The sequence below is a fragment of the Ascaphus truei genome, chromosome 2 (genome assembly GCF_040206685.1).
Source record: "Ascaphus truei isolate aAscTru1 chromosome 2, aAscTru1.hap1, whole genome shotgun sequence".
Taxonomy (NCBI): domain Eukaryota; kingdom Metazoa; phylum Chordata; class Amphibia; order Anura; family Ascaphidae; genus Ascaphus; species Ascaphus truei.
The window spans coordinates 381,968,184-381,980,214 of NC_134484.1; the positions used below are offsets into that span (position 1 = coordinate 381,968,184).

General features: G+C 39.3%; 1 protein-coding gene across 4 annotated transcripts in view; it reads right to left on the reverse strand.

Moving 5' to 3' along the window:
• The window catches only part of ITGB8 (integrin subunit beta 8), a 143,851-nt gene that overhangs the window by 27,511 nt on the left and 104,309 nt on the right, over nucleotides 1–12,031 (reverse strand). For 3 of the 4 annotated variants that reach the window (XM_075587173.1, XM_075587177.1, XM_075587176.1), the window contains 3 exons: nucleotides 11,925–12,014; nucleotides 10,379–10,513; nucleotides 4,632–5,037 (listed from right to left, as the gene is read on the reverse strand). In XM_075587173.1, coding sequence (XP_075443288.1) covers nucleotides 4,632–5,037; nucleotides 10,379–10,513; nucleotides 11,925–12,014 — 631 coding nt within the window. The remainder of the gene's footprint in view (nucleotides 1–4,631; nucleotides 5,038–10,378; nucleotides 10,514–11,924; nucleotides 12,015–12,031) is intronic. The other variant, XM_075587175.1, reaches the window with a different exon arrangement.

Genomic DNA, 12,031 nt, shown 5'->3' on the forward strand with positions numbered 1-12,031 from the left:
CATAGAACAAGGAGAAAGACACCACTTCTTCATGAATTGTTGCTATAAAAGCTTAAAAAAACTTCATCCGTCATTGGCCTAAATCAGGGTGGGGGGCTGGGAAGCATATAACACCGGTAGAAGTACAGAAAGGCACGTCCAAGGAAATGCCTAAAGGTAAATCCATGTATCCGGTAACCATTGGCCTCACCTGCACCCTGTGTCCTGCGGTATGGAAAATCAGCTGGTCAGTACTCACGGGAACTTGTGTGGTCTGCCTGCAGTACTGATAGATGAACAGCGCGGTTCCAAGCTGCGCGTGGTGTCGGCGTGCTCCGGCCGGATGTGACGACGGGGAAGAGAAAACGAGTGACGCGGCGGTCACAGCTCCTCCAAAACACTCTTTTGCTGATGTTCACCTTTTTGATTTAATAAAGTTTTTTACTTTTTCAATGTGTTTGGCTGTTTTGGAGGAGCTGTGACCGCCGTGTCACTCGTTTTCTCTTCCCCTTATTCTACTCGCAATCAGGACTGTATGATCTAAGCTGAAATCCACATAAACCAATTGAAGCATTATGGGGCTTATGCAGAGAGGATAGAGAAGGGAAATAGCGCCATCTTTTGGCGAAAATATGCACCAGAGAAGCTTGTCCTGCAGAGAACATGGAGAGATTCATAAAATTCGCAACAGCAGGTTTCTTTACTTTAAAAATTGCCAAACACGTGGCGAGATTGGTAAATTCGCCATGTTAAAATAGGGTGGTATGCAGGTAGCATAGATGCACTGCAACTCGCCATTCTGCCCTATATTATAGCGAGTTCAATGTAGCCAGAAAAACTTGGCAATTTTGAATCTCATCCGAAAAAAGAGGTAACGCAGCTTTCAGCATACGCCCAAACTTACTCCAATTCTGTGGCTATTTTCCTGCCGTTTTCACATTAAATAACGTTCTTCTTTGCATAAGCCCCTATGTGTTTTAACCAAGTTATTAGGAGTTCTATAGGAGTGAAACAAGTGGACAACACCTGAATCCTGGATTTTGAACTACGCTGGAAAGGAGGACAGTATCTATCCCAGACTGCACATCTCAGCACAAAACTTTTGCTGCCATGCTGCCACTACTGTTTTTATTTGCTTTGACCTCACTTCTTTTCAAAATACGCACTTCTATCCACCTGAATCATAATGTCTCTAACTCTTTTCATACTGTATATCCCATCTCTCCTTCTTTCACCACTTCTCAGTTCACATGAACTCCTTTCTTACCTGCACCCTCTGACACAACAAAGCTATACCTCCTGCACTAAAACACACCCCTACAAATTATCTTCACACATTCTTTTTCATTCCATGCTTCTCCTCCTTGCTTATAGGTATCTCTCCCAATCCTGGTCCCTGCCTTATTTCTGTATGCTCTCATCCTCGCCTTCTACATACAACTTTTACTCCTTCTGGTGTCAACCCCTCAAACCTCATACCCATCCCCTGCCACCCTTCCTCCTCTCTTTCTTTCCCTTGTGCTCTTTGGAATGCTCGCTCCCTTTCTAACAAGTTCCTCCCTGTGCATGACTTCTTTCTCTCTCACTCTGCTCCTATTTGCTATAACTGAGACCTGGCTCACTCAGTCTGACTCTGCTTTGGAAGCTGCCCTCTCTTATGGTGGCCTTTCTTTCTCCCACACTCCGCGTCCTCAGGGGTGGAGGTGTTGGGCTCCTGCTCTCCTCTCTCTGCCGCTACCGTACCCTTTCTATTCCTCCCTTTCTTGCTTTTCCCTCCATTGAGGCTCACACTGTCCATCTTTTCTCTCCTCCACCTACCTCTACCTACCTCTACTCATCCCCCTCTGTCTTTCTCTCTCACTTTGAATCCTGGCTCTCTTTCTTTCTCTCCTCAGGACTCCAATGTTCTTCTTCTTGGGGACTTCAACTGCCATATTAATGACCCCTGTCTCCCTTGGGCTTCCCGCTTTCTCTCTATAACCTCTTCTTTTTGCCATCAACAGTGGACTGCAGCCAGTACCCACAAAGATGGCCACTCCCTGACCTGGTTTTCACTAAAAACATTTCTCTCTCTGATTTCTTCATTTCCCCTTTTTCTCTCTCTGACCATCATCTCATCTCATTTTCTCTCTCTCACTTCTCCGTCTCCACCTCCATCTACCCCTCGTCTCTGCAGAGACCTGCGCTCTATTAACCTACCAGCTTTTGAGTCCACTTTACACTTCTCAATCTCCTCTCTCAGCTCTGCTTCAGATGCTGACAACCTGGTCATGAACTACAGCTCTGCCCTATCCTCCTCTCTTGATCTACATGATCGCCTTCACTCTGCCACTCTCGCCCTTTGAATCCCAAACCCTGGCTAAATTCCTACACACGCATGCTGCGTTCCTGCACTTGTTCCTCTGAACACCTTTGGAGGAAATCTCACACTCTTGCAGACTTTCTTCACTGCAAATTTATGCTATCCTGTTTCAACTCTGCCCTCTCTCAAGCTAAACAAACCTACTTTTCTTCACTAATCAACATGCACAAGTCTAAAGAACTCATTACACTCTGCTCATATTACTCAACCTCTCTGCAGCGTTTGATACTGTGGACCACCCTCTTCTCCTTCACATTCTCCATACTCTTGGCATTCGTAACAAAACTCTATGCTAGATCTCCTCTTACCTCTCCCATCGTACTTTCAGTGTCTCTTTTGCCAACACCTCCTCCTCTATCGATCTCTGTGGGGTATCCCAGGGCTCTGTCCTAGCACCCCTTCTCTTTTCTCTTTACACACTCTCTCTAGGTGACTTAATCACATCTCTTGGGTTCAAATATCACCTCTATGCTGACCTTACACCTGCTGTACAGAATAAAGTTTCTGAATGTCTCTCTGCTATATCATCCTGGATGGCCCTCCGCCGACAAACTCAACATGTCAAAAAGAGAGTTCCTCATATTTCCTCCCAAACCTAGCCCTATTTCCTCCTTCACCATTACTGTTGGAAGTACTATCATTCACGCAGTAGCCCAAGCACGCTGTCTAGGGGTTACACTTGACTCGTCTCTCACATGCTCTTGTGACATTCAAAAGGTTGCAAAAAACTGTTGTTTATTTCCTCCGCAATGCTTCCAAGATACGCTCTTTCCTCTGTTGCTCGACGGCAAAGCTATGACAGATCCTCATTCTCTTCCGTCTTGACTACTGTAACCTCCTGCTGTCTGGCCTTCCTGCCTCACCTGTCTCCCCTACAATCTTTTCTAAATGCTGCTGCCAGCATCACTCTACTACAGTATTTCCGAAATCAGTCTCAATCTCTCCCCTGCTGAAATCACTCTCTTGGCTTCCTATCAAATCCTGTACCACACACTCAATTCTCCTCCTGACTTTTAAAGCTTTAAACTCTTCTGCTCCTCCTTACATCTCTGCCCTAATTTCTCACTATGCACCATCCTGACTCTTGCGTTCTGCTCAAGGATGTCTTGTATCTAAAGCCCTCTCCCACCTTAAACCCTTTCACGGACTGCCCCACACCTCTGGAATGCCCTTTCCCTCAATATCCGACTAGCATCCTCTCTATCCACCTTTAAGACCCATCTCAAAACACACCTGCTTAAGGAAGCACATGAGTATCTCCATGGCTGATGATTAACACCTCATACATTAACTTGGCCCCTTGCAGACGCACTTACAAGAATGCCCTCCTGACTCTGTACATTCTTCCTACCAATAAATTAGATTGTAAGCTCTTCGAAGCAGGGACTCCTTTTCCTAAATGTTACTTTTACGTCTGAAGCACGTCTCCCCTTCATGTATTATTTGTATTATTTGTTATTTATATGATTGTCACGTGTATTACTACTATGAAGCGCTATGTATATTAATGGCGCTATATAAATGAAAAATAAAAGGGTATGCTGCACTCAACAATGAAAAAAATACATACAGTTTTACCGGTGCTGCTGGTTCAAGGAGTACCTGTCAGGTATATTCCAGGGCAATACTAAGGAAAAGAAGGATCCAATGCTCTACGGTTTTCGAAATGAAGCTAATTTATTGTGCCACACAACGTTTCAACCAATAGGTCTTTCTCAAGTGACTAGGCATCTTGAGAAAGACCTATTGGTCGAAACGTTGTGTGGCACAATAAATTAGCTTCATTTAGAAAACCGTAGAGCTATATAAATAAAGACATACATACATACATACATACATAATGCCTGCATATACTGTTGTGATTACATACAGTATAGTTACTACCATAAGCAAGATATGTTTGATAACTGGCTGTGTGGAATGTACAATACAGATATACATACTGTATGTTCAATAGTTTCATCCAATTTGTGTGTCCAATACAAATAAACATATTCGTTTTCAGCATAGCATTAAACCTGATATATGTGACTTTTTAGTTGGACTTCTTTGTTTTTTTCTTTGTTCTATGTGAAAATTAGCACTATAATATATTTATATATATATATATATATATATATATATATATATATATAATTTTTTCATGATATTAACTCTACAGCCTTGCATAGTACCACATTAATATAGTCATTTATTTGTTTAGTTTAATATCCTGTGCACTTTGAATTGTTTGTATAGTTAGCGTAGATTTCTTCTTCTTGCTTTAGAAATATGAGAGTGTTTAACTTACCAGAACATAGTTTCCCATAATGGTATGGGCAAGAAAAGTCATCCATTTCACAGTATTTCCCATATATTTTTCCCAGTTTGGTTTTATGACAAAAGCATTGTCCACACAAACATATACCTCGACCACTGCACATTTGTAGGGTTGGCGACACCTTGCAGCTTTCAGACAGATATATGCTTTCATCCGAGTTGCAATTATCTTCTTTACATGGAATGGTTTGACAGTCTGGAAACACTTCCGTGATACATTTTCCTTTGGCCCTTGACATGCTCCTACACTGACAGTTACAGCCTTTGTGTATCCTAATCTTGGCGGTTTCATTGAAACCAATAGGTTTAAGTATGATGTAGTTGTGTCCTTCTGCTCCATCACATCTGTCCATTGCAATTGTTATGTTAAAAAGCACCTGAGTGATGAGAAAACATTTTAATGTTAGTCTAATGTACAAAATGCAAAAAAGTTACATTTAAATATTTACAGGGACTAAAAAAATATCTCCCACCAGGAGAACTACCCTATTATTCAGCATATCTGTTTCTCTTGCTGTGGTGCCTAATATTTAGTTTATTACTGTATGTGTAGTGAAATTATTAACTCATCTTAGGTGGTATTTATTTGACATAGAGTTTAAAATGACATCTTTCTCGTAGAAAGCTGCAAACTAAATTTTCAGGACCAAGTATCAATGCACAACCTTTGCATGTACCAGTCAAAATATTACACAAGGTATCAAAGAAATTTTTTTTTGCCCCAGATATGCGCTAAAAACATTGTTAAATTGCCCCACTTAATTTCTCTTTGCAGTAACAAATTATGTGGTGGTCCCAGTAAAAAACCCCACTAATTCTACCCAAGGAGGTCAATACAAGGGAAACTTGGAAAATAAGAATGTTTAGTTTTTCATCCATCAATGATTGTGCCATCAACAGTTAAAACCCTTCACTGACTGGCTTCCAATAAAGCAAGTTGTGTGTAGCCATTCTCACTAAAGAAATACAATAGCAGGACTTAAAGTGAAAATACTGTATGTATCAAGCCCTCATATACTGTGCATCACAAAAAGATCACAATATCAAATTTTCAACTGAAAAGAAAAACAGGATTTTTTCACTCTTGTGTTAATAACATAAATGTGGCCATCCTGGCTTTTTTTTTTTTTTTTTACACTTATGCATGAATATCCCAGATCTGGAGATATTCAAATTAAACCTTTTCCACTTCTGTTTTGTTGGAGATGGTTACAAATTACTGTAAGAGAAATATAGAGTTACACAAAATATTCTTTAAGGTGTGAACCTCCAGTGCTCTTTTCTCCCCTAATCATAAAAATCATCAAACAAATAGCAGCCCCACCAACATTTGAGGTATATCAGTTATACTACCTAAAATCAATATTGGGCTAAATACATTCAATGAAAGAACAGCCAATTCGAAATATTATCCCATGTTTTCTTTTTAAGAAATATATCTGAAAAATGATTATTAAACTATAAACCATTGTAGATTTTTTTAGGACTGCTGCTGTATTAGGGCTGCTACATACTGCATGCGGCTGTGCGGCCGCGCGTTCCTATGCGAACGCGCGTGCACATGTCGCATGCTTTTCCTGTATATAGAGCCGGGAGCTGCAGGTAATGTGTATATATATATATATATATATATATATATATATATATATATATATATATATATATATATATATATATATATATATACTGTATATATATATATATATATATATATATATATATGCAAATATAACTGTATGCTCATCTGCATATCTTAGGCAGGTCTGCAATCCCGCCTTTCCCTATTATCACCCAGCATACAGCACTTCCACTGCAGCAAGGGATTCTGGGAAATGACATGCAAATGAGCACACAGTGTCACTGTGTGCTCATTTGCATGTCATTTCCCAGAATCCCTTGCTGCAGTGGAAGTGCTGTATGCTGGGTGATAATGGGGAAAGGCGGGGTTGCAGACCTGCCTAAGACATGCAGATGAGCATACAGTTATATTTGCATATTTGCTTTCCTGTGGAGGGTTTTTGTCACTTTTTTTACTCACCATAACTTAACTCAGTATTATGGTTTATACATATATATATATATATATATATATATATATATATATATATATAAATGTGTATGTGTGTGTGTGTGTGTGTGTGTGTGTGTGTGTGTGTGTGTGTGTGTGTGTGTGTGTGTGTGTGTGTGTGTGTGTGTGTGTGTGTGTGTATGTATGTGTGCATGGGTTGTGTGAGTGAATGTAAGTCCTAGATAAGAATTTTTAAAGAAAAAAAATTAATAAATATTTTTTTTTTTACTTCTGCAATCACACACACACACACACACACACACACACACACACACACACACACACACACACACACACACACACACACACACACACACACACACACACACACACACACACACATTTGGGCGCGGGCAGCAGAGCAAAAAGATAATTTCCTCATCTTCGCCGCTGTCTGTCGGCTCCCCTCTACCTATTGTGCGCGCACGAGGCCCATATATACAAAGGCTGACTAACGTCCAACTAAAACTAAAAATCCGCGCGCGCACAGCGCAGCACGCGCCCGGCACTATAGAACGTGCCTTAGGGACTTGCTGTGTTCTCTGCTCCACTCTCGGAATCCCCTGCTTGTACAAATACAGAAACACCAGACTGGAAACTCAGTTTCATTTATCTTCCACTAAAAAAGACTAAAGGAAGTCATGAAGGGCCTGCAGGGACGTCAGAGGATTGCCGTATAAGAAGGGCAAGGAAAATTAAATTGGTATATAAATGAGAGAATATTTGAAAGAAAATGTGGTGATAAATATTTTGAGAGTTACAAATGATATTAAAATGTCACTCGCGCACGAAACCTGCACTGTATGCAGGAGACATCGGGAGGCGTGGCCCATGACGTCACGCGGCAATAACATGGAGACACAAATTAATTTGTCTCTCAAGGATTCTGCCTCTCAGTCGTGCCTCCGCGCGCACTATGCACTCTTCCCAAAGACATGTAAATGAAATACCATGTAGTGGGAGCGAGGCCTCTAACTTCCCATACCTGGTCTCTGGCGGCTTCCAGCAACATGTCGCCATGGTAATGCCGAAGGGTCACATGGCGTTGTGACATCAGAAGATGCCGAACACCAGTTAAGGGGGGTGGGGGCGCGAGCAGGTGGGTAGTGCAGTCAGTGAAGACTGAAAAGTTTGCTCTCCCCTGTATTAGATAATACTGCCTTAATTTTCTTTATAACTCCTAATGCCATTTTATATAAAAATTAATGTACTAATTATCCTTTGTTTGCTAAAGCAACCATTTAGAAAGTCATTTACTGTTGCATGTTACATTGCAGATGCAGCATTTCACAATTGAAGCACAGAGTCAGAAGGCGGCCATTTAGAGCAGGATATTGGCTGATCGATCACAGGAGAATGGATTGATAGGCAGCTTAGGTAATTATTTCTCATTAAAGCTACTCACATGCTGCATATAGTAATTCTGCTTGAAGGGATGTACTGGTGTAGACCCAAAAGGGCTGGAACTCCCAACCACTGCTTTTCTAGGCTGCAGCTCTAGGAGTGTCAGCTAAACCAGCTGATGGCTAGTGATGCACCACTGTCTACTACTAGCATACCTCCAAGGGATATCTATATTGTTGACTGTAGCCTTGAAAGGACTTCAAGCACAAAGTAATATGTACTGAGAGCTACAAATTACTGAGGCCAGGTGAGCTTAAATAAAATATAGGGTTTCTGACACACACACAAGTAAAAACAAGGTGAAGAACAGCAAATAATTCAGATGCAGGGAGAAAGTAATATAAAAAATAACTTTGTGATGAGTTAGTACTTCTAATCTTATAAAGCTTAATGACAATGGGCTATATTTACTAAGCAGTGTTCTGCCATTAGGAACTTTCACCAGAAGAGGTCTTATGGCAGAATACAGCCTATTAGGCATGCTTCTCTTTGTTTTTTGTTTTTGTTTACCACACATGCATTCGCACGCACACATACACACACACACACACACACACACACACACACACACACACGCACGCACGCACGCACGCACGCGCACACACACCTGGAGATATCACTAAATTTAAGTCAGCAATTTATCATACAACCCGTGTTGCATAAATTGGTCATTTCCATGTACTGTATGCTTCTTTGCACCCCTACAATTACTGTTGTAGTATACATAAAATGTTTGTGGAAAAGCCTCAAAAGCCAAAATGTGTGCTGGGCCAGATGTGAATGTAATAACATGCTGCCCTGGTTGTTCCAAGATGGCATCTTCAATTGTTTCTTAATGATCGAATTCAGTGCATGATTAGTGTTAATGTGTTAAGTGATACCCTTATTGATTCTCGGCAATACTATTTTGTATATAATCAGTGTGGGCTCGGAGGTAATATGGCAGGCAGCATTTTAATTATGTCTATGTTCATCATTCTATTTTAATATGGTTCAATAAAAAAAATAGATATTTTACTACTTATTAGTAGTACTTAATGAGTGCTCCAAACAAATGCTGTTATTTCTGGCTGTTTTAATTTGTATAAGTAATAACAAATATAACACTCCTATGTGATACTGTTTTTTACCCCAGGCTCCACTCTGGAACAATTTGTCCATTATCTTTTCCATTATGTAGAGATTAATAACATGACCTTTGAATCATTTCTAGCATAAAAAAAAATTATTGTGGAAATGGATACAGCCCAAAACTTGGCAATGGTATGTAATGATGAAAAGTGTAATATAAGGTGGAAAGTGCAGATGGAATCATTTGACAGTTTTAATCTACAGTTTGTGTAATCATTTCCCATAACAGATGTGCAGGTCAAACTGAGGCCAAACACACTCTGCTAAGTTTAATAGGTAACCCTAATTTTGAGAAGTTCATGCACTGAATTATCACATGTTATTCAAAATAAACACGATTAGGACAATGGAAATACGTTTATACATTAACAATAAAACACTCTGCCCACCCAAAAAAATATTGCATACAGATTTGTAGTAGGTATATTGTTATAAATTAGGAAGTGGCTGCCAAATAATAATAAAAATGTTAAAGGAGCAATCCAGCCTGGGAACATTTTATTTTTTAATTTGTTTTAATCTTCCCTGAACCAGGGTCAGCTGGAGTTGATCTGTGAATCCCTGATGTCCATGAACCTCCCGGCTCAGGAGTGTCAGTCACACTGGAAGATTCAAAAAGGTTGCGAGGTCAGGTCATGCTCCCTTATCCAATAGAAAAGCAGCAATGGCATCACTGAGATGACGTTGTGGCTTTCTTTAGTGATTCAGCTACAATGTTTGCAGTCTGCTGGTTTGGTCTGGTTTGGTCTAATTGGTCATTTTTATTTATTTCAATACAATCACAAATCAAAAATATGGATATCTGTGGAACCAGGAGATCCCCGGATGCTGATAAGTCTCAGAGGATCTTCGGTTCATGTAATGAAAAAATATGTGTCTATTTGCTACAGTATGTTCCATGGCAGGTAGCAGCAGATTCCAGGGTGACTTACTCCCAACTACAGTACAAAGGTTCAATGGAGTTTAATAGGGGCCTGAAGGATTGTGGGAAACATTGCTGAATGGATTATGGAAGGAGGCCCCTTTAAAGGTTAATGAAAACAAATAAACTATGTTGGGTTTTTTTTTAAAGGAAGAGAGGCTTACAACTTTAGGAATGAAGAGTCATACAGTACCTTATCACTGCTTTTCACGTTCTTACAACCTTCTATCCCTAAATGTCTACTTCCATCAGGACATATGGCAGTAACATTAACATGAATACCCCACACTGGATTATCCACCTGCATTTTCACTTCTGAGAGAAGCATCTGGAAAGAGACAGCATTTCATGTAATTCTGTTTTTTGCTTACAAAAATAAAAAAAAATGTAATACTGAAATGAAAAGCTTGTTTGTGTGAATTATTGTGAATAGATGCACTGTTTCCCACATAAAGAAACTAGTATAATCTTAATTTGCTAGCTGGCTGAAAATACATAAAAAGTTGTTAAAGAAATCCAAGTTTAATGTGCTTTTAAAAAAAAAATGTATTTCAAACATTGTACTGTACAGTACATTGTATTTTTTTAAATGTATTCCAGAAAACACATAAAACAAAGAGCAGATACAGATTGTATTACAATGCTTTATCTTTTGTAGCACTTATCAAGAACACAAGAGAATATATCTAGTATTGTTTCAAGTGCCAGAAATAGTGCTGTTCTTTCTAATGCACCTCTGACATTTTATTGTTATTTAAAAATTATCCTTCTGAATTTGCCGAGAAACAAATAAAGATCATGATTTTTCTGTTACAAATATTTTAAATCTTTTATTTTAGAAAACTGAGACCTATCATTTTTCTGTGTTGGAAGCTTTCCAATCTATGGACGTTTTAATTAAAATAGACTGGTTCATTAACACACTCTGGATGTATAACAATCAAATGTGTCTACAGTATTTGTTATGAATTAGCCACCAATTTTAATTGCTTGCATTGCATACCTAAGCAAATCCAGGGTAAGCTGCTTGTGACAGTGACTCATGTGAGAATGCTGCGCTAATCATTGGAAAGAACAAACAAGAAAAAGTCTACCCTCATGCAGGGAGGTGAACAGAAAGAGCCATGCAGGACTTGTCCACAGTGTGAAAGGGAGGCAGCTGATTTCACTTGTTTTTACAGTGCTCAAGGTTGATTATCGCAGACATTCTGTACTGTATACTGCATTAATGGCCATGAAAATATACATCAAATACAGATTGCATGTAGTGTAGTTCCAGACTTTGCAGGCTGGATCACAATAAAATGTCCAGCAGCAAGCCAAAGAAGATGCAGTACATACATACTGTACTGTATTTTTATTTGTTTTACTTGCTGTCCTCCTTTAACAAAAGCAGGTGGCGACAGTAAAATAACTTTTGGTTTATTTTCCACTGGTCAACAGGAAATATTTCAAGAGACATTTTTATTTTGTCCTTTGATTGCATTCAAGAGCCAAAGTTGTTAACATACTACTGAACTCGTTTTTCAAATATTTTAACAATAAAATAAGTGCAGACTATCAGTCGATTTAAAATCAAAATTGTTTAAAAAAACAAAAACAAAAAAGAGTTCCTAATAGATGGGACTATGCCTGTAAAACCAATAAGACAGCAGGATGTAGTTAATGACAATGATATCATTAATCAATGTACATTCTTAAAAAAAAAAAAAAAAAACATGTCTGTTGACAGCACTGACCTGATATGCATCAACCACTAGTTCTTTCAGATTAACTGCAGGTGATTTCAACTGTTTTGCAACTGTCCCTGGCAACAACGGCAACAAATCCTATAAAACATGTAATT